At 35.8% G+C, this 23,282-nt stretch overlaps 1 protein-coding gene across 5 annotated transcripts in view; it reads right to left on the bottom strand.

The window, feature by feature from the left end:
- Window positions 1–1,633: 1,633 nt before the first annotated feature.
- CDC27 (cell division cycle 27) overlaps window positions 1,634–23,282 on the bottom strand; it is a 73,396-nt gene continuing 51,747 nt past the window's right edge. For 2 of the 5 annotated variants that reach the window (XM_026512554.4, XM_026512553.4), the window contains exons 15-19: window positions 22,008–22,125; window positions 12,557–12,685; window positions 7,283–7,357; window positions 6,318–6,474; window positions 1,634–4,685 (exon numbers count right to left, since the gene is read on the bottom strand). In XM_026512554.4, coding sequence (XP_026368339.1) covers window positions 4,603–4,685; window positions 6,318–6,474; window positions 7,283–7,357; window positions 12,557–12,685; window positions 22,008–22,125 — 562 coding nt within the window. In that variant the 3' untranslated portion in view covers window positions 1,634–4,602. Of the gene's footprint in view, window positions 4,686–6,293; window positions 6,475–7,282; window positions 7,358–12,556; window positions 12,686–22,007; window positions 22,126–23,282 lie in introns of all 5 variants that reach the window. The other 3 variants (XM_026512557.4, XM_057317856.1, XM_026512555.4) reach the window with 2 other exon arrangements.

Here is a 23,282-nt window from a genome sequence, read left to right as displayed (position 1 = left end):
GTTACTGAGGGGCAAAATCTCTATTTCCTAGGTATCAGTTTAGTGCTTTTTGAAAACACAAGATTAGAAACCTTAATTCTACCTCCTTGTTCTTCTTAGCTTCTACTGTTAGTCCTTTTCTTACTCAAACTCCGCTGAGGCAATATGCATTTTCAAGGACTTGAATTTCTCCTCAAATGTAGCTTTTAGCATCAAATTGAAAAGTCTATTTTGAGGGTACTGAAAAAGAATGCTTGTGATAGGGAGAAGAAATGGGTAGTAAAAAATTTAATTTTGTTTTCTATCTTAAAGCAAATTCTAGTCATTCAAGAAGGGATAACACACTTTCAATTTCAGTGTGAGAAGGAAAACAGGATACAGATCAAAGCACCATCAAAGGACTATGCATAGGATAGATCTGAATATACAGTTCATACTAAAGTTTCCTCCGTAAAACCCAAACTTTTATGATACTCTATAGCAGATAATTTAAAAATGCTAGAGAGGACACCTAACAGTCAACATGAGACATGATTTGAAACTGCCAGAGGAAGTCTAAAACTGAATAAAAGGGTTTGAACATACACTAATGCCCAAGCTCTATCTCATGGTTGAAGCCGTTTCCTCTTTTGTAAAATGGAGTAACACCTACTTTATGGGGTTGAAGACTGAAAATACTATGGGAAGATCAAGTAACACAGTACATACGGCAAGATTTCATTAAATGTGGGTATTAAGCACAGTTTGCACTTATAAAGAAAAAGAAAACTTACACTGAACCATTAATTAGCAGCTAAACAAGCCAAAGCTTGCTTCCAGTCTACACTTCTACTAGTTACCCCTGTGCAACTGACAGTAAAAGGCAGGTCCTGGGGAAGGTTATGAAGCCTATTGTTCCCACTGATCTGCGCAACTCATCCCACTTCATGTGTTTTCTCTATTGCCACCCCGTCTTCAAGTCTGACAAAACCATTCAGCTCTCTATACTTTATCCAAGATAACCAGACCAGGGTAAAATTTTGTTTCTCCATTGTACTTCTCTCAGAATTCTCTTTCTTGGGAAAACTGGGGGGGGGGGGGGGGGTTAGTTGGTTAAGCGTCTGCCTCCGGCTCAGGTCATGATCCCGGGGTCCTGGGATTGAGTCCTGTGTCGGGCTCCTTGCTCAGTGGGGAGCCTGCTTCTCTCTTCGCCTGCTTGTGTGCTCTCTCTGACAAATAAGTAAATAAAATTAAAAAAAAATTTTTTTCTTTCTTGATTTTTAAGAGATTCTAATTGGGACAAAAAAGCTTTGTGTCTCTTTTAAATACATTTCAGAAATCATATAATTAAAGAATAAGCAGGTGACTTGCAAAGTAGCAGCTGCTGGCAAGGGGCTTCTGTAGTTTGAAAAAAATACATTCTAAAAATTACCACATTTTTGTCAACAATATTTGTTTTGAAATTCCAAATAATAACTAAAAAAGGATGTGAGCTTTAAAAAAAGTATATGTATGTATTAGAAGAGGGTCTAAGTTTAAAAAAAAAAAATTAGAGAAACACTGCCCGAGACTTTCGTGGAATGTAAAACTGTTAATTTTTCGCTATTTTGCTGCGCCTTACTATAAAAATACAGATGGCACAGCTGTTATGTAGCTTCAACAACTTGATTATAAATTGCTTTCAAAAGTAATTTATTTGGATTTTCCGTATCCTTTAATGAATTGCAAATATATTAACAGAAAAGGCTTTCTCCCCGCCCCCCCAGGACTGTACAATTTCTGAAATAAGTCAGGAAAAGCAAAAAAAGACACAAAATTACATTGTTTCAATGCAAATAGAACACACACATCACACCCACACTTGCATTTTCCTGGGTTTTCACAAAGAAAACGGGTTACCTTATTTCTCAGTGAAGACCCATACTATATTCTGGCTAATCAGAGACTTCCAAACTTTTTTCTTCAAAAAAGAGCATTTTTAATAGACTAAATACTGGTTATCACTGAGTTTTTGTTTAAGGTACAACAGCAGCATGGTTCAAATGTAACTTGCAGTTCTTGGGAAAAAAACCAAAAATTTTAAAATAATGAAATACAGAAAAAGTAGGGACCACCTTTCATTATTTTGAGTACCATTGTTCACTTGAAAAAATATTTCCAACCTTCTAAAATCCCAGTTAAGAACCATTTCCAAGGGGGAAAAATATCCAATGCCACAACATAACTTCTGAACAAAAGTGTGTGTGTGTGTACACATATATGCATGTGTGTAAAAAGCTTAAAGAGACTAAAAAGGATGTTAAAGTTCTTAGTATTTTAAATTTCCTTCAAAGTAACTACTGAAATTTCAAACAAACATTTTGCTTGATCAAAATGTATGTCCTTTTCTGGTTGTTTGATCCTCATTCCAGGCAAAAAAAAAAAAAAAAAAAAAAAAGAGGCAGGCCAGAAACAGTTACTAGGTGGGAATAAGGCTTCAAATACCTAAACATTTTGAAAGTAGGTGTGAGGAAAATGAAATCAGGCTAAGCTTGGGCTGAGAGTCCCATAGCCACCCACTGCCATGGTGTGCCTTCCACAACTATCCTTTTATCCTTGGTCTCAAATTAGTACCAGAAAGGCTCTCACCTCTAGCACAGGACATAAATTCCTACTACAAGAAGATAATTATACATCAGCAAATTATGTTCTGAGTTTAGCTTTCTCCAGGCTTTGTAACAGAGCTCAGGGTGAAGCTTTCTATGAAATTCTGTATTTGATACTGTTATATAGCTGGCTTACGATTTGCCAATTAAAAAAATAAAGGAATATAAAATTAAATATTAAAGAACTAATGAATAAAATGGAATATTTGTTAGAATCCAAGTGCTAGCCTTTGGGAATTTTTAATGATATTCGCTTACTCCCAAACTTCCCTTTTTCTTATAAATTATTTCTTTAAGCAGCACATATTACATAGATTTAGGTAGGAAATTTTGTTAAATACCTCTCTGGCACCCAATACCTAATCTAAGACTCTGACTTGAATTAATTTATGATGGTATCTAATCCACATTCAAATGAGCAGATTAATAGTAAATGATAGGAAGTTACTGAGTCTACGGGTTAAAATTTTGTTCACATCTTCTGTAATCCACCTTATTTTCACAACTTGACAAGTACAGGTAACCAATAGATACATTTGTCCTTCATCAAATAATCCAAAATAATAACCGTAGGCCTGTCATTCATAAGAAACTATAATTTGTTATATTCTGACATTGGCACTTAAAAAAACGTTAACAACTAAAGTTTCTCTAAAAATTTCAATATATTACAATAAAGGAGATACACAATTTAAGACGTAAATCTGTTACTGTGAAATTCCAATAATTCCTGTTTTATTATGCATAATTAGATCTTTAAAATTGTGGCCATTCCCCAAAGACACCAACTTATATTATGAGAAACTCAGGAGAGAACTCAACTCCTTCATAAGAATGGGTTTTGTGGTTTTTTTTGCAGCTAAAAATTTCTAATATCCTAAACCCAATCACTCTTGGTAAACGTTTTGGTGACTCACACTACTGAAAATAATTTGAAGCAAAGAGCTGAAAAGAATGGAAATGACCTCAACCAACGGTTCACTACACATTTCTGCACCCTGCTTAAACACTCAGAAAAGTCAAAGGGATACTTTCTTGAACAAATATAGATTCAAGGTTATGGTACAATTTTGATTGTATTAAGGCTTTCGCTATCATGATCTCTTAAAGTCTCTCCACTTTAGTGTTCTCGATTCTTATGGTGAACTGAAGTGGCTATTAAGGGCCTTGTTTTGGCTTTTCAGTGGGTAAACACTCTACCATCTCTGAATGTTAAAGGTGATCCCACAGAGCTCAAAGAGAAGAGGCAATATGGTAAAGGGACAACTTTAAAGTTTGCAATACCAAGACAATGATCAACACTTTGAAGCAAGATGAATAAATTAAAATTCTTGGTTAGACATTAAAGCATTCTTGCCAAGAATAAGTGTACACTGTATGGAGGGATATTTGATTCCTACATGAGTCCCAATGGGCCCATTACATTTGCTTATGGGAGACACTGCAAGTTTAAGGTAATTTACATTCCTTGGCAATCAAGTTACTCTGTTATAGGCAATGTCTTTTTATTGTTCCATCTGGCACTTGCTAACACCATTCTTGAAGAACCTAGAAATGAAGGTCAGTCACTCTGTTAATCAGGAACAGAACCAAATAAAAACAAATTTTTGGAAAAACGACCAAGAAATTCTGGTTCATCACTATTTTCCATATCTAATGGTTCCTTCAAGATAAAACATAACTCTTCCTTCCATGATAGCTTTCCAACAAAGGGAGATTAAAGAAAAAAAGAAAAAAGAAAAGAAAAGAAAAGAAAGTTCCCCATCCTACCCCCTAAACTGTCATTCATACTGGTGAAAGAGCCAGTCTTGTTAGCAGCTAAATATTGCACTGCCTTTCATTCTGTGTACAGTCAGGGTCCAATGAAAGTGGCACACTCATGGTATAAGTGATGGATGATGACACTGCCGGCTCAAGAGTGAAGACTCAGTATATGGAGGGACAAGAAACATGTCAGCACTAGTCACACATCCAGTTGTAAAAGTCTGATTTCCAGAAGTTAAAATTCATCACTTTCAGCTGCATGAAGTTGTGTGTCGTCTGCATCTGTCATGCTGCTCTCCTGGGATTCATCTGTTCCCACTTTAAAAATAAAAAGAAAAGTCTCCAGTTAGGTGTCTAACAAATATCTCTTGTTGGTTCATGAAAACAAGTAAGGAAAACTATTCTACGCAGAGAGATGAGATCTTCAGTTAAGGCCCTTAAAAATCCTGATATCCTTCAGTAAAATGCCATTAGGTGCCTTATTTTACAGCATGTCTGAGGAGATTCGTTTATTGCATTTAACCTTTAACAGTTTTAACTATTAAAGCTGCCTCTCCCTAATGAATTCTTTATTCCTACCCTAGGAATTAGAGCTAGTTTTCCGAGACATTAAAAGAAGACTGACACTCCCTCCAACTGCTGACTCTACTTTAGGGACAGTCCTTGCTAGTCCACAGAAAAACAACATACAACCTTCAGTTTAAAAAGGGTTATTGGGATTATAGGAATTATGATTTTAATTAGAGCCTTTTGCCAAGTTTTCTGGAACAAAGACATCTTAGTTTGTCTCATCAGAAGTTTCTTAATTCTCTTATTATTAAAAAATACTATTGGGGGCACCTGGGTGGCACAGTCGGTTGAACGACCCACTCTTGGTTTTGGTTCAGGTCGTGATTTCAGGGCTATGAGATTGAGCCCTGCATCCAGCTCCATGCTAGGTGAGGAGTATGCTTAAGATTCTCTCCCTCTGCCCCTACCCCCCACCCCCGTCTAAAAAAAAAAAAAAATCTTAAAAAAGGACTTAGTTCTCACTAGTTATGTTCTCACTAGGTATTTTAAGATATACACTCAAGTTAGGAGTGCCTCAGTCAGTTGAGCATCTGACTCTTGGCTTCAGCTCAGGTCATGATCTCATGGTTCCTGGGATAGAGCCCCATGTGGGGCTCCATGCCCAGCGGGGGAGTCTGCTTGAAGATTCTCTCCCTCTGCCCTCCTGCCACTTGTATGCTCTCTAAAATAAAAAAAAAATTTAAAAATCTAAAAAAAAAAAAAAGATATATACTCAATTTAGGGATATTTACTATTGCTTTAAACTACTTCTTTGTTCCCATCTTTTCTTGACCCTTCAGTTTATATATATTAGCCATATTTTTAGATTTTGAATTTGCCAGAGCTTCAGAGAATTTGAATAGTCACTACTGCAGATCTGTCAATACTTTTTTTTGTCAATACTTTAAAATGTGCACAAATTTATTATTCATTCACATAGTACTTATAATGTCTTCAACATATCGTCACATCTATCAGCCCTCCCATCCCACCCTGCATTCCTATGAAGCAGGTAAGGCAGGCATTAGTTACATATTCAAACTTAAACTGAGGTCCTGGAAATCTGCAATGGATTTGTCAAAGTCACACAGCAAATTAGATCCAAAACAGAGACTAGTTACCTGACTCCACACGCACTTTGTTAATATACTGCCCTCTTTAAGTTCTCTAAAATTCCATTTGGTATAAATACACCATGGTTAAAAAAATAAAATTAAAAAGCAGCCCACAAATCCTTATGTAAAAGGTAGCTTTGTGAATATTCAATACTCAAGAAAATTTCCATGTTTATCCTGTGTCATAAAGAAATATCTGTTCCCCTTGGCTTAACTCTGAGGTGATGTTTTATTAGCGCTCTGGTTTGATACACATACAAACCTGATTCTTATGGATGATACTCACTGATCTGTTCTTCTTGGGTTATTGGCTCCTCATCATCTGGAAGGTAGCGCTTATCAATTGCCTCTTTAATCTGGTTATTGGCTCCTTTAGGATCTAAATCCATAGCCCAAGAGAAATTCATCAGGGCGAGGTGCGTTTGACCTAACTTCTTGTAAACCTAAAAATAAACAGCAGCACTACATTTTTCATTAAGTTGTGAGCTTCAATGATAAAATCCTATACATTAATAATTTAAATAGGCTTCTGATTTACATGTTATAAACCCACTCTGATGAGTAGGCCATTTTCATCCTATAGAAAAACTCAGACTAACTTCTGAGTTCCTTCTAATATATTCAGATATTTTCAGAATTCCTTGCTTTATCTCTCCGAGAGTGAGCTTCCAATAAATCATAATCTGACTGGATCAATGACAATTGAAAGAAATGGACTATCAGCTGCTTGATTAGCATTTATTCATACTGGTTTTAAAGGCTGTTATATCAACACCTGTCCACTGTTCCCAGCTAACTTAATCAGTTGGCATCCAGGGGCCAAGTCTGTAAAGTCTTGACTAGTCTGGTTTTGGAAATCCTGGAAGCCAGTTCTTCTAATTAAGACAACACAGAGCCATTAATTTTCTTCTTTGGGGGGGATGCCTACATATTTTATTGATAAATGGAAGCTAAGAGCTTTCCAAGATGTAGTCTCAGTTATGAACTCATGACTGCCATTGGCTGCAAGTGCTAATATACTTCCAAAACCATAGTATGTTTAGGATTATGGGGTATGTGTTCTTGCTCCTTCATCACAATACATCTTCTTAAATGTTTTAACTAAATCCATTCTTTATCCCCAGAGCATTTAGTTCAGAGCTCTAGTTGAATTTGCTCAATAGATGTTGCACAATATATATTATATTTCTTCTTCAGAAGTTAATAGATGTTATGAAAGTCACAGTTTAGGACCATGGCCCCAATCTTTACCTTTCCTATTAAGAAGTAAACGAGGGATTCTTTGGGAACAATTTGTTTCAATTCTTCAAGTTCTTGTAAAGCAGACTGAAAAAAGCAAAGAAAAACAGAGTAGCAAAATTTTACAAAGTTCTAACTAAGCAACTGTTTTTATCTGATTTCCAAATCATCTTAACTGAAGCTTATACTAGATCTTAATCAATGCACTTCCTTATTGCATTAATTCTTGTTGTGAAAATAAAATGCATGAAAATACTTATATGACGACAGAAACTAAGAAATGGCAGGAATTCACCAGTGTACACTGAGAACACACATACATGCAGGTGACGATGCTTGCTGTGGTCACCATTTTATTTAAAATAACAATACTCCAGGACATTGTGTGTGAAAGTGTTTTGAAAACGAAGTGGCAGAACAAAACAATTCTGAAGTTCGGTTAATAAACCTTCTCCCTGATGCAAGCACTAAGCTTTGAATACCAACCTGCCATTTTAACTAATGATGAACAGTCTAAAATTTAACCCTCCGAATTAAGTCAAAACTATCTAGAAATCTTTTGACCATTGTTAAAGGGTTGGGAAATTGAGAGAAAAGACAGAGAAATAGATTTGTATTTAAAAGAAAGGCATGATGATCAAAAATAAAACTGGTTCCTCAAATGAGATATTGTCCATTTTTCACCTAGCAAATGGATGAAAATAAAAATAACTTGATGTTGCATAAAGTTACCATGAGAAAGAGAGGAATGGACATTCTCATCACTAAAGGTGGAATTGTAAACTGATGCGACCTGTTTGTGAGAACAATTGACCAATAACTATTTAATAAGTTAAAAGCTGTACCATTGATTCAGCAATCCCGCTGCTAGGCGTTTGTCCCAGGGATATATTTTAGAAAGCTCACTAAATCATCTTTGTAAGAACATTCAACCTAACCTGTTACTGCAAATCACTAGAAGCAATCACGGTGTGTCTAATCATAGCTTAGTTAAACAAACTGTCCATCCTCTGTGGACACTACATCAGTAGGTACTCAGCCGTATGTTAAAAGAAAAAAAAAAAGAAGCAAAGCGAGATGCAAAAGGGTATGTGCAATAATACTATTTCTTTTGTAACAAAACATATATACCATACATATACAATAGTTATGGTATAAAACAGTTATTTTATATTTATATGAGCATATATACAAATTTTTCTTTTTTTCTGGCAGAAATCAAAACATCTTTGCTCCCCTTTGGGAAGGGGATGATTGAGGTAAAAGGGGAAGAGGAACCTTCTATTTTCTCCTTGGTAGCTTTCTCTATTTTTTTGAATTTTCTAACATAAATATTATATTTTATTTCTCTTTAATGTCCACAGAGGTTATCTACTTTTCTTCTCTATACTCTTTGTAGTAAAACAAAATCCAATGTAAGTTAGGTTTAAAAAAAAAAAAAGGTAAGCATCAAAGTATCCATACGAGTGTTAAAGTGAAAAAAAGCAAATTATAGAACAGTTTGTTCAGTTTTATTAGTTTCCTATTCTGTCATAACAAATTACCACAATTTTGATGGCTTAAAACAAGAAATTTTTTATCTTATCGTCTGTGTATTAGAAGTCCAATATGAGTCTCACTGGGCTAAAATCAAGGTGCCTTCCTTTCTGGAGGGTATCTGTTTCCCTGTCTTTCTTGGCATCTAGAGGCTGCCCACATTTTTTGGCTTGTAGCCTCCTTTCTCCATCTTCAAAGGCTACAAAGGCTGGTTGAGTCCTTCTCATGCTAGTTCTGACTACAGCTGGGAAAGATCCTCCACTTTTCAGATTCATGTGATTAGACTAGGACCGCCTGAATAACGCAGAATACTCTCCCTAACTCAAGATCCATATCGTTAAATCACATCTGTAAAGTTTCTTCTGCTGTGTGAAGTAACACATTCACAGGTGCTCAGGATTAGGGCACGGGTACCCTTGAGGGGTCATTACCCTGCCTACCACAACAGGGTAAGTCTACTTTGTTAGGTACAATTAAAATATATAAATAATGAGAAAAAGATCTAAAGAAGTATGTCCTGAGTTATTAACAATGCTCCTCCCTAGAGGGTCCCCTTATGAGGCACATTCCACTTCATATTTTTTTATACTTTCATTTTATTTGAATTTTTGGGTAACAAGTCTATTACTTTCATAAAAAGCCCCCATAAAGATATAAGGAATAAAGCAGTGATCACAGATAGTGGGCTAATAAAAGTATCAGAGGATTGTAGCATTTGGGTAACATAAGGGATTGATTCATTGATCGGTATAAGACTTGAGTGTTATTTCTCTAAGAAGGGTATAAAGAATAAGGAATCAATCTTAATTCACAGTTCTGAAAAAAGTTTAATACATTCCCACCTGACCCTCCCTTAACTTGAGGCCAAATGTAATTTCTCGGCTTTTGTAAAATTTTTATTAGCATTATCTAAAATAAAAGATTTACATAAAATAGTTTTGTAGGAAGTAGTGTGAAAGTAGCTGGGTGGTAGGTTCCATGGACCGTTATCACAGTACAGTGAAGTTTGAAATTGTCTATAAAAGGAATAAAAAAGAAGAGTAAAGGCACACACACACACACGCATGCACTTTCTTAGACAGTGTATTTGTTTAGAGTGCTGTGCTTTTTACACAAGGACATAAGGGGCTGTGGTGCATCCTTAATACTTCATTATCTTCCTAATTGCTGGCAACCCAAGAGAAATAAACTCGAAGCCCTGCTGGGCTGAATGGGTTTGAGAATCATGCTTACTTGTCTAGGAATGGAAGACTTATTACATATGATAATTCTATGAGGTAGACTTCTCTATTCCTTCCATACTATTAAGTATTGTAAAATATACATGGAATAAAAGAATCAAGATAAAAGATCTGTGGTCACCGATATTATCTACTTACAATCACTGTTAACACCTGTCAAACATTACTGACAGGGACTGATAAAGCCTGTAACACAACGAAGAAGCTGGAGACTGATTTTAATACTACAAAAAAGCAATTTTCACACTTGGTGGGTGTCCAGACTTCTTTACACTCTTAAAGCTTACTGAGGAACCCAAAGAGTTTTTGTTAATGTGGACTATAGCTATCGATACTTACTATATCAGAAATTAAAACATGGAAAGTTTTAAAAATATCTATCCATTAATTTAAAAGTAACAACACCAAAGCATTACATGTTAACACAGATAATATTTTTTTAATGAAAAATAACTTTTTCAGAACAATAAGTCAGTAAGAATAGTGGCACTGCTTAAAATTTTTGCAAATCTCTGGTTAAAAGAAAACAGCTGGACTCTCTTATCTGCTTCTGCATTCAATCTATTTGTCACGTAGCTTTTGGAAAATTCTACTGTACGTTGGTGAGAGAATAAGAGTGAAAAAGGCAAATAACATCTAAATATTATTATGAAAATAGTTTTGACCTTGTAGACTCTTTGAAAGGATTTCTGGGGACCCCCAGAAGTTCCCAAGCCACACTTTGAGAATCACTGCTTTAAAGAAATCTTAACTGGGACAATGCACCCCAATCCTTAACTGCTCACCACACACAGTTCAGAAGGTTTTCTTTCTATAACTGCGTGCTCTAATTGTTATAAAAATTTCATGCATCTATCATACCTCCCCACCTCGATAATCTAATTACTAAGACTCATTGAGAAACAGTGTCTAACATAGTATCTCATTTCTGCCTTAAAGACTTAAGACTTACCTGATATCAATGCAGCACATTATATAGGATGATATGTAGCAAGACTTTTGCCACAGAGAGGTTGCCACCATTTGCTTTTCATTTTTCAAGCCAAGATATTTCAGAAGTAATCAGTAACTTCTCCTCATACCCCTTTTTATTTTAATAGAGCTATCCTGGATATACCCATGCATCCAAGTAGGCCTTATGATTTAGCCAAACCCTAAGCTGGTAGGCAAAAATGGCTGTGACCACTACGGCTTCAACAATAGATCAGATTAGAATTTGGGCTCCTTGAACCAAATACAGGGCTGATTTATATGGCATACTTGGTAGGTGTGTTGGCATTAAAATGGCTTTGAGAATAATAAATTGAATAAAATCCTTCAATTGAAGAACCTGACCACAAATGTAAAGAGGTACAATGATGCAAAAACACGAAAACAAATGACGAATTACATATAGTACCTCAAAGAGCAAGTTAAAAGTTGAAAAGTGTTTCTTCGATTTAAAAGTAGCTTTAGGACTAGACATCCACTTCTTGATAAAGAAAAACAGAGTCAGATTAGGGGAATCACTGAATAAATGACAAAGAATAAATTAGATGGTTGATCCCATATGTATCTTTATTAGTTTGGAAATATTAAGAGTTTATCATTGGTTTTGTATTTTTCAATTTCAGCAAATGTCAATGTGTACGGGAACTGATTTCTAGGGAAGTCTACTGAAATGGATTATTTGGCCCAACATTTTCAGTGCACTTAAATTTTGGAGGTTTTCTTTTTTTGGTAAGTTTTTACTCTTTTTAGGAAAAGCCTAAATTTATTAAAAAAGTAACCTGAACTTTAGATAAAAACTTTGTACTCATGGTTTATGATTGAGTAAATGATGACAAAAATCCCATGTCACTTTATGCCTCTTTTTTCTTTCTCAATTTTCCTTATCTTCTTTTCTGTTTTTTTTCATGCTACAGCTCCACAATTTGGAAAATAGTGTGAGAAGGAGAGAGAAACACATCAGACTAGACCAAGTATCCTTATGATAAGCTTCCATAACTCACTATACGTTTCCTTTATGTACTCGACATTTATTATTTTTGTCATTACTTGATTAACGTCTGTTGCCGCTCTAAACGGGTACTATACGGTGAGTTCTTCAAAGGCAGGAAATGTGATTGCTTTGGTTTCCTTGCCACCATATTCCTAGTCCTGGACATGTAATAGGTACTCAGTAAATATCTGTTGAATAATGTACACACATTCGTTTGCCACCTGTTCAGATATTTTGGTCCTAAGAAGATGGTTTAGATCTTACCCTTAAGATAACTCCCTGATGGAAAAACTGCCTTTCTATATATGGAGTCCTTACGAGGGATAACACATATTCCTAAATATCCATACAATTCATCCTATCAGAATTTCATAAATAAATAAAATCACAAAAGAAAATGAATAGCTTCTGGAAATGGGAAAAATAAACTATCAGAGATGAAAAAGTATAAATAGCTTTTGGTCTATTAAAAGAAGGGGCAAAACTTAAGCAATAAAATGCTGAAAACCACTAAAATATATATCTTACCTTATATTTTTCATTTGCAAATAAAACTGAGGCTCTGTGAAATTTGCATAGAGGGTTCTTGGGATCAATGACAATGGCTTTGTTTAGGGTATCCAAAGCCTTCTCGGATTTTTTCAGTGCATGCTGAACCTGTAAGAAATAAAGATCATATTAATGTTTCCTTTTGATACTTATGAAGAAAGGGGAGAACCAAACACTGTGACTCAAATCAACGTAAAGATAATAAGACTACTGAGGCATTTGGCTGGCTCAGTTGGTAGTGCATGCAACTCTTGATCTCAGGGTCATGAGTTCGAGCCCCACTTGGGCATACAGATTACTTAAAATAAAAAGATATTAAAACTACTACAGTTGTATGGTCTGAGAGGGTTTTCCACAGAGTTAAGTGGACTTAATAGTTGATTACCAGACTATTAATAGATTATCTCTAAAATCTCTTCTAATTCTAGTTAAACTGCTTCACTTTCAAGATGAGAATACTGAAGCCCAGAATGTTAAATAACTTGCTCTGGGATCAGAACCTAGGTCCTCTGGCACTCAATCCACCATTATGTATCCATAATGATAATTCACAATGATTATTTTATCTTTAGAGCAGATATTTAGTACCTTTAAGTCTAAAAGACAAGAAAAACCTTGATTTTTCCCTCACAAGAAAATCTGTACTGGGGCGCCTGGGTGGCTCAGTCGTTAAGCGTCTGCCTTCGGCTCAGGGCGTAATCCCAGGGTCCTGGGATTGAGCCCCGCATCAGGCTCCCTGTTCTGCTGGGGGAACTTCTTCCTCTCCCACTCCCCCTGCTTGTGTTCCCTCTCTCACTGGCTATCTCTCTGTCAAATAAATAAATAAAATCTTAAAAAAAAAAAAAAAAGAAAATCTGTACTATTTAGCTAGATAATACTCACATTTCAATGTTTATTATGGTCCTCTAAATCTTAGGCTTTTCAAAACTATGTTCAAAGAAACACTAGAGGATTTGGCTCTAAATCCTTACCAGCCCTGCTTCACTCAGAACAATTACATTTCAATTACATTGAAAACCACTGATCTGTAATATGGGGAAGTAAATATTTTAAATAAAGAAAACCCCCACACAACCCCAAACATCACTATTTATTCATTTGCATACACTCATGCTATGCCGTGCTCCTCCTTGGACGAACTGTATGTTAAAAAGAAACGTAAGTGCGTGGATGTGGCTGTGGAACTTGAACAAATACTACGCACTGTAACGAGAATGGTACTGCCCAAATCCGGTTGCTAAATTCATCTGCACGATGATCTTTGCTCAAGGTTATTACTACACGTGGCCAAATATTCTGCCCGCTGGACTGAAATCCTCAACACTAGCTCTCTAACAGAGAAAACCATATTCTATTACCTGAAAACTTCTTCAAATGAAGCACACAAAATCTTAAAACCATCTATTCCACAATCACTTTAGAAGAAAGCCTAATTTAAAAGATGTCCAACTTCACTAAAAGGTATCAAGAGGTACTTAAGTTTGATTTACTTAAGTGATGAAGAAAAATTCTTTGTTGATATATTTTGCATAGTATCTATGAAAAAAGTTACCATGGCAACTAAAAAAAATTATAAAGAACTATAATTCTTCTCCCAAAATGAAGAGTGAAATTCCCAAAACTCACATAATTTCCTCACATTGTATGGTCATTCCCACAAAAGCCAAGCTTGCTGAGAGAAAGTGAAGGGCGGGGGAGGGAGAGAGGGAGGACATGGGCAAGAGGCAAGAACAAGAACTCCTCGTGCTTACAGAGAAACTAATAAATGAGATTTCAAAAAGCAAACATACTTCTTCTCCAGTTGAAGTACAACTTATTATCAAACACTTAAAAAAAAAACACATAAAAATGGTGATCCAAAAACTGACTCAATGGAATAACTAGAAAAATGATCTTAACACCATGCATGGATTTGAATAATTTTTAATATCCTATCCTAGAAAATCTTAAGATTAAAAAAAATTAAGTTTCTGTTCTGATTTTTAAAAGATAGCTTTTTATGACAATATTCATAATATTGACAGGTACATGTTAAGGCTAGTTATCTCCTTTTGTAATTTTTTTTTTACCTTTTCCTTTCTTAAAAAAAAAAGTAAAGGCCAGACTCCTTTAGGGCTTTGCACTGTGTATACAGAAAATGAAGAGTGCACTCTCTCTCGCTCTCAAATAAAATCTTAAAAAAAAAAAAAATGGGGGGCAGGCGCCTGGGTAGTTCAGTCAGTTACGCATCTGCCTTTGGCTCAGGATCAAGTCCAATGTTGTTGGGTTCCCTGCTCAGTGGGGAGTCTGCTTCACTCCCTCCATCCGCCCCTCCCCACCACTCAAGCACGTGCTCTCTCTCTCAAATGAATAAATAAAATCTTAAAAAAGAAAAAAGAAAAGAAAAGGAGAGTGCAGTGAACATAATGTTCAGTCCTACAGTCAGGACAAAGTTGCTCCTTCCCATTCCATCAGATACTGCACCTTTCCATCATGTTACCCGACGAGCCAATACTTCGTATTTTTTACCACGTGCTATTCTACCTATAGCACCAAAACAGCCGGTAATGGAGTTTTTGACATAACTGAGTTACAACTCCTGATCTGCTAATTTATGCAAAATCTGTGTTGAGTTCATCAAATTGGTAATCTTCTTTGCCCTCATCATCTTTCTAGTTATTCCACTGAGTCAGTTTTTGTGATTAGTGGTTCTCAGGTCAAACAGATCATGTAGACAGACAGTACAAGTATTTGGGGAAACACTATCTGTTTTATTACCAAAATGTTGGAAAAAATTTATTTCAATACCTTTTAGATTTCATAAAGTGAAGTGTATATAACACCTACTAAAAGACTGTAAAATACTGAAATTTTCCTTCAAGCATAGTGTAAAAAATATATTGAGCCTGTAAACTGCTGTGACTAGACTTCCCTGTCATCTTATGTTCTTGCATGTGTATATATATACACATATACATGTGTATATCCATGTGTGTGATTATGTGATCTATGTGATACAGATTATGGAACCGGGCAGCTTTGGAGTATACATTCTGTACTTCTTTTTTCAGGAACAGTTGCCATGTTTACACAGCAGCATTACGTCTCAGGCTTTTATTGGGTGCTGTTGCTCGCTATGTATGAAGAGAAATGTGTCAAACAAGCTTAAAGTTTACTGCGTTCTGAAGAAGGTGTGAACAACAGTGTTCATGAGATTTTAGAATGCTTTCCACATTCAGTCCTTGTAACTCAGCTGTTCAGCACCTAAAAGCAATTCAAATAATATGAACATTATCTTCTAGTAGAAGTAATGTTTTCAAGTTTTCATGGCACATTATGATCATAAATTTCTCTCCATCTCAACAGTAAGTCTATGGGAGTCCCATGAAGATTCATGAAATGTCTGTAGTGACTGGTAGTCATGTTGAATAAGTGCAGTATGAACAAAGTATTTTATTGCACAGAGTAAACAAACAGTATGCTACCTAACAAAGCTGCTGTTTTATTACAACATTACCTCTTGTTTTTATAAAATGTACCAAGATTTTTAAATGTAAAAAAACCAGTTTCTTTAAAAAGTAAAATGGTGATCCACATCGCCTTTTAAGAATTTTAATTAGTTCTCCGGGGCGCCTGGGTGGCACAGCGGTTAAGCGTCTGCCTTTGGCTCAGGGCGTGATCCCGGCATTGTGGGATCGAGCCCCACATCAGGCTCCTCCGCTATGGGCCTGCTTCTTCCTCTCCCACTCCCCCTGCTTGTGTTCCCTCTCTCGCTGGCTGTCTCTATCTCTGTCAAATAAATAAAATAAAATCTTAAAAAAAAAAAAAAAAGAATTTTAATTAGTTCTGGGAGAGAGTCCAGGATGGCAGAGGAGTAGGAGGCCTTAGTTTTGTCTGGTCCCAGGAATTCAGCTAGATGACTATCAAATCATTCTGAACACCTGCAATTCAACTGGACATCTAAGAAAAGAATTTTTGCAAAACTACAAATAGAAAAGCGACCACTTTCTGCAAGAATGACAAGATGGAAAACTCACTTCAAAGAAGAGAACAAGAGTACTGACTGCCAGGGACCTAACCAGTATGGATATAAGTAAGATGTTGGAAGTAGAGTTCAGAATAACAATTTTAAAGATACTAGCTGAACTTTAAAAAAACACAGAGAATCCCTTTCTGGAGAAATAAAAGAACTAAAATCTAATCAAGTCGAAATAAAAAAGGCTCATTAATGAGATGCAATAAAAAATGGAGGCTCTAACTGCTAGGATAAATGAGGCAGAAGAGAGAGAATTAACAGAAAATAAAGAAGCTCAGAAAAAGAGAGAAACAACTACTGGATCACGAGGGAAGAAATTGAGAGATGAGTGATACCATAAAGTGAAACAATATTAGAATAATTGGGATCCCAAATGAAGAGGAAAGAGAAAGAGGGGGGCAGAAGGTATACTGGAGCAAATTATAGCTGAGAACTTCCCTAATCTGGGGAAGGAAGCAGGCATTCAAGTCCAGGAGGCACAGAGAACCCTCCTCGAATCAATAAAAATAGGTCAACACCTTGACATATAATAGTGAAACTTGCAAATCTCAGAGACAAAGAGAAAATCCTGAAAGCAGCTTGGGACAAGAGGTCCTTAACCTACAAGGGTATAAACATAAAGCTGGCAGCAAACCTATCCACAGAGAGCTGGCAGGCCAGAAAGGACTGGCATGATATATTCAGGGTGCTAAATGAGAAAAATATAAAGCCAAGAATACTTTATCCAGCAAAGCAGTCATTCAAAATAGGAGACATTAAAAGCTTCCAGGACAAACAGAAACTAAAAGATTGTGTGATCACTAAACCAGCCCTGCAAGAAATATTAAAGGGGATCCTTTAAGTGATGAGAACCCAAAAGTAACATAGACCAGAAAGGAACAGAGACAGTATACAGAAACAATGACTTTATAGGCAATACAATGGCACTAAATTCATATCTTTGTTACTCTGAATGTAAATGGGCTAAATGCCCTAATCAAAAGATACAGGGTATCAGATTGGATAAAAAAAGCAAGACCCATCAATATGCTATCTTCAAGAGACTCATTTTGGACCCAAAGACACCTCCAGACTGAAAGTGAGGGGGCAAAAAACCATTTATTATGCTAATGGACATCAAAAGAAAGCTGGGGTAGCAATCCTTATATCAGACAAATTACATTTTAAACCAAAGACTATAATAAGAGATGAGGAAGGATACTATGTCATAATTAAAGGGCTATCCAACAAGAAGATCTAACAATTGTAAATATTTATGCCCCTAACATGGGAGCAGCCAATTATATAAACCAATTAATAACAAAATTAAAGAAACACATTGATAATAATACAACAATAATAGGAGACTTTAACACCCCACTCACTGCAATGGACAGATCATCTAAGCAGAAGATCAACAAGGAAACAAGGGTTTTGTATGACACACTGGACCAGATGGACTTCACAGACAGATTCAGAGCATTCCATCCTAAAGCAACAGAACACATATTCTTCTCGAGTGCATATGGAACATTCTCCAGAACAGACCACATACTGGGTCACAAATCAGTCCTCAACTGGTACCAAAAGATTTGGATCATTTCCTGAATATTTTCAGACTACAATGCTTTAAAAGTTGAATTCAACCACAAGAGGAAATTCAGAAGGAGCTCAAATATATGGAGGTTAAAGAGCATCCTACTAAGGAATGAATGGGTCAACCAGGAAATTAAAGAAGAATTTTAAAAATTCATGGGAACAACTGAATATGAAAACACAACTGTTCAAAACTTTGGGATGCAGTAAAGGCAGTCCTAAGAGGGAAGTATATAGCAATACAAGCCTTTCTCAAGAAACAAGAAAGGTCTCAAATATACAGCCTAACCTTACACCTAAAGGAGCTGGAAAGAACAGCAGATAAAGTCTAAACCCACCAGGAGAAGAGAATTAATAAAGATGAGAGCAGAAATCAATGAAATAGGAAACAGAAGAAAAGTAGAACAGATCAACAGATCAACTAGGAAATGGTTCTTTGAAAGAATTAATAAGATTGATAAACTCTGGCCAGGCTTTTCAAAAAGAAAAGAGAAAGGACCAAATAAATAAAATCATGAATGAAAGAGGAGAGATCACAACCAACACCAAAAAAACACAAACAGTTTTAAGAAAATATTATGAGCAACTATATGCCAACAAATTAGGCAATCTGGAAGAAATGGATGCATTCCTAGAGGTGTATAAACTGCCAAGACTGAAACAGGCAGAAATAGAAAACCTGAACAGACCCATAACCAGCAAGGAAATTGAAGCAGTAATAAAAAAATCTCCCAGCACACAAAAGCCCAGGGCCAGATGGCTTCCCAGGGGGAATTCTACCAAACATTTAAAGAATACCTATTCTTCTGAAGCTGTTTCAAAAAAAGAAATGGAAGAAAAACTTCCAAACTTTTTCTATGAGACCAGCATTACCTTGATCCCAAAGCCAGACAAAGACCCCACCAAAAAGGAGAATTACAGACCAATATCCCTAATGAACATGGATGCAGAAATTCTCACCAAGATATTAGCCAAAGTGTTCCCATGGTACAGTAAAAGGATTATTCACCATGACCAAGTGGGATTTATTCCTGGGCTGCAAGCGTGGTTCAACATCCACAAATCAATCAATGTGATACACTACCTTAATAAAAGAAAGGACAAGAACCATATCACCCTCCCAATAGATGCAGAAAAAGCATCTGACAAAATACAACATCCTTTCTTGATTAAAACTGTTCACAGTGTAGAGATAGAGGGAACATACCTCAAAATATCATAAAAACCACATATGAAAAGCCAACAGCGAATATCATTCTCAATGGGGAAAAACTGAGAGCTTTTCCCCTAAGGTCGGAACATGTCAGGGATGGCCACTCTCACGCCTGTTGTTCAACATAGTACTAGAAGCCCTAGCCTCAGTAATCAGACAACAAAAAGAAATAAAAGGTATCTGAATCAGCAAAGAAGTCAAACTCTAACTTTTCGCAGATGACACGATACTCTATGTGGAAAACCCAAAAGCCTCCACCCCAAAATTGCTAGAACTCATAGAGGAATTCAGCACAGTGGCAGGATACAAAATCAATGCACAGAAATCAGTTGCATTCCCACAGACTAATGAGACAGAAGAAAAGAGAAATTAAGGAGTTGATTCCGTTTACAATTGCACCCAAAACCATAAGATACCTAGGTATCTAACCAAGGAGGCAAAGGATCTATACTCAGAAAACTATAGAAAACTTGTGAAAGAAACTGAGGAAGACACAAAGAAATGGAAAAACTTTCCACGCTCATGGATTGGGAGAAAAATATTGTTAAAATGTTTAGAACAATCTATACATTCAATGTAATCCCTGTCAAAATACCAAGAACTTTTTTCACAGAGCCTGAACAAAGAATCCTACAATTTGTATGGAAACCAGAAAAGATCCCGAATTGCCAAAGGAATGTTGAAAAAGAAAACCAAAGCTGATGGCATCACAATTCTGGACGTCAAGCTCTACTACAAAGCCCTACCACACATCATGACGGTATGGTACTGGCACAAAAACAGACACATAGATCAATGGAACAGAACAGAGAACCCAGAAATGAACCCTCAACTCTGTGGTCAACTAATCTTTGACAAAGCAGGAAAGAATATCCAATGGAAAAAAGACAGTCTCTTCAACAAATGGTGTTGGGAAAACTGGACAGCCACATGCAGAAGAATGAAACTGGACCATTTTCTTATACCATACACAAAAATAGACTCAAAATGAAAGACCTAAATGTGAGACAAGAATCCATCAAAATCCTGGAGGAGAATACAGGCAGCAACCTCTCTGACCTCGGCCACAGCAACTTCTTGTTATACATGTTTCAAAAGGCAGGTGAAACAAAAGGCAAAAATGAACTACTGGGACTTTATCAAGATAAAAAGCTTTTGCAAAGCAAAGGAAACAGTCAACAAAACTGAAAGACAACCGACAGAATGGGAGAAGATATTTGCAAATGACTTCTCAGATAAAGGGCTAGTATCCAAAAATCTATAAAGAACTTATCAAACTCAATATCCAAGAACAAATAATCCAATCAAGAAATGGGCAGAAGACATGAATAGACACTGCTCCAAAGAAGATATCCAAATGGCCAACAGACACATGAAAAAATGCTCAATATCACTTAGCACCAGGGAAATACAAATCAAAACCACAATGACCACTCTGGTCAGAACGGCTAAAATTATCAAGTCAGGAAATGACAGATGTTGGCAAGGATGCAGAGAAGGAGAAACCCCTTACTTACACTGTTGGTGGGAATGCAAGCTGGTGCAGCCACTCTGGAAGGCAGTATGGAGGTTCCTCAAAAAGTTGAAAATAGAGCTACCCTATGACCCAGCAATTGCATTATTAGGTATCTACCTGAGGGATTCAAATGTAGTGATTTGAAGGGGCACCTGCACCCCAGTGTTTAGAGCAGCAATGTCCACAATAGCCAAACTATGGAAAGAGCCCAGATGTCTATCAACAGGTGAACGGATAAAGATGTAGTATACATATACAATGGAATACTACTCAGCCATCACAAAAGGTGAAATCTTGCCATTTGCAGGAACTAGAGTATTATGCTAAGCGAAATAAGTTAATCAGAGAAAGATAATTATCATATGATCTCACTCATATGTGGAATTTAATAAATAAAACAGAGGATCATAGGGGAAGGGAGGGAAAAATAAAATAAGATGAAACCAGAGAGGGAGACAAACCATAAGAGACTCTTAATCATAGGAAACAAACTTAGTGTTGCTGGAGGGGAGAGGTATCAGGGGATGGGGTAACTGGGTGATGGACATTAAGGAGGGCATGTGATATAATGAGCACTGGGTATTATATGAGACTGACGAATCACTGAACTCTACCTCTAAAACTTAATAGTTTTAATACATTATATGGTAATTAATTGACTTTAAAGAAAAATAAAGTAAAATAAAAAAAGAATTTTAATTAGTTCTGACATACCTATATCACTCAGCAGCTAAAACACAGGGAACCATTTGTCTTGAAATAATAATTACTGAATTTAGGAGCTAAATATTAACATGGAAAAAGTGCTTTCAAAATATGAAGTATCTCATGTGAGTCTTACAACAGCCCTATGAGGTAGATAAGATGGTATTACTTGTCATTTATAAAATGGAAGTTCAGAGAAATGGATTTGCCCAAGGAATGAGGGTACTCCAGTGATTTCTCTATGCTACGGAAAAAGGTGATATTTTGGCTATTAAATAATCCATGATGTTGTTCCATAATATAAACAAACAAACAAAAAGCCCTAATCTTCACCAGAGCAATTAAGTCAATAACAAATACATTTCTAAAGGGAGATTCACTGGAAAATATTTAGAAAGCTACTTACTACTCCAATGTGGCAAAGTAAAACTGAACTTTGAGGGTTGATATCAAGTGCTTTCTGGAAATGCATTTCTGCAAGGCTGAATTTTTCTTGCTTGTAATAAATCATTCCTAAACCATACCTGAAAGTATAAAATAAAGTATAATTTTAGGGATATGAACTTATGGCTGGTAATTTAGGTCAACTAATAAAAGGGTATGTTATGGCATCTGGCATTTTAATAAACTAAAGAGAAATACTGGTGGTCTCAGAGAAGGCAAAAACTATCAATTATGATAAAAAAAATCATCAAAGCATTTTATTTAAAAAAATTTTTTTTCATCAAAGCATTTTAGACAAATCACTTTTATAAGTAAAAACAATAAATCAAATCGATCACTCAAACAGAACTTTGACAATGGGAAAAAAGAAACTACATCCTCAAATCCATCATTACAATCTAGATTTAACAGCTCATTTTTACTGGGTGGCTAATTATGTGTGTGCCAATAACTTTGTTAAAATCTTTATGTGAATTATCTCATTTAATCCTAGGAGGAAACAAGGAGATAGGTACTGTTATCACTCACATTTCAAATAAGGAAAATGAGTTTAGAGAAGTTAAATGACTTAACGAAAGTTATATAGCTAATAAGGATTCTAGTCAGATCCTTCCTTTAGGATTCTAAACTCTAACCTCTTAACAATGTTATTTCCATATTATTGGTGCAAATGCATATATATCATTATAATTACATATGCATAGTGTCATGTTCTGCTTTCCCTCTCCTCACTATATCAAAAACATACTCCTATAGACTTAAAAATTATAAATTTTAAAGGCTATATAACAGCATTTTAATGATATGCAGGTATTCTGAATTTTCAAAACATCAAATGAACACAATGTGACTGATCTACATTAAGGAGACCTCTCTTGGCTGTAACTAGATAATGATAATGGGGAATAATCACCAAATGAATGAATAAGAAGAAAGCACAGTATATCTTCTTATATTTGGGGTGAAGAGAAAGGTGTAAAAAGCTCCGTGTTAATAATGGTGGTGGCAGAACAACAAAAGAAAGACTATTTACTCTGGAGTTGGAATAATAAATTTACTTAGTGTTAAGTCAGATACTTAAAGTTACCTAAATACCTCAACATTTAAATTCTTCCTGTAAAAGCTCACCAATCTGAATACTTTTTTTTCTAATTGAAACAAGTATTTTTATAACAATTTTTGATACGGTAAGGTTTTTTTAAGAATGCAACTATTATACTCTAGGACATATCCAAAC

The sequence above is a fragment of the Ursus arctos genome, unplaced genomic scaffold, assembly GCF_023065955.2.
Source record: "Ursus arctos isolate Adak ecotype North America unplaced genomic scaffold, UrsArc2.0 scaffold_24, whole genome shotgun sequence".
Lineage (NCBI taxonomy): Eukaryota > Metazoa > Chordata > Mammalia > Carnivora > Ursidae > Ursus > Ursus arctos.
This window is presented reverse-complemented; position numbering and strand designations above follow the sequence as displayed.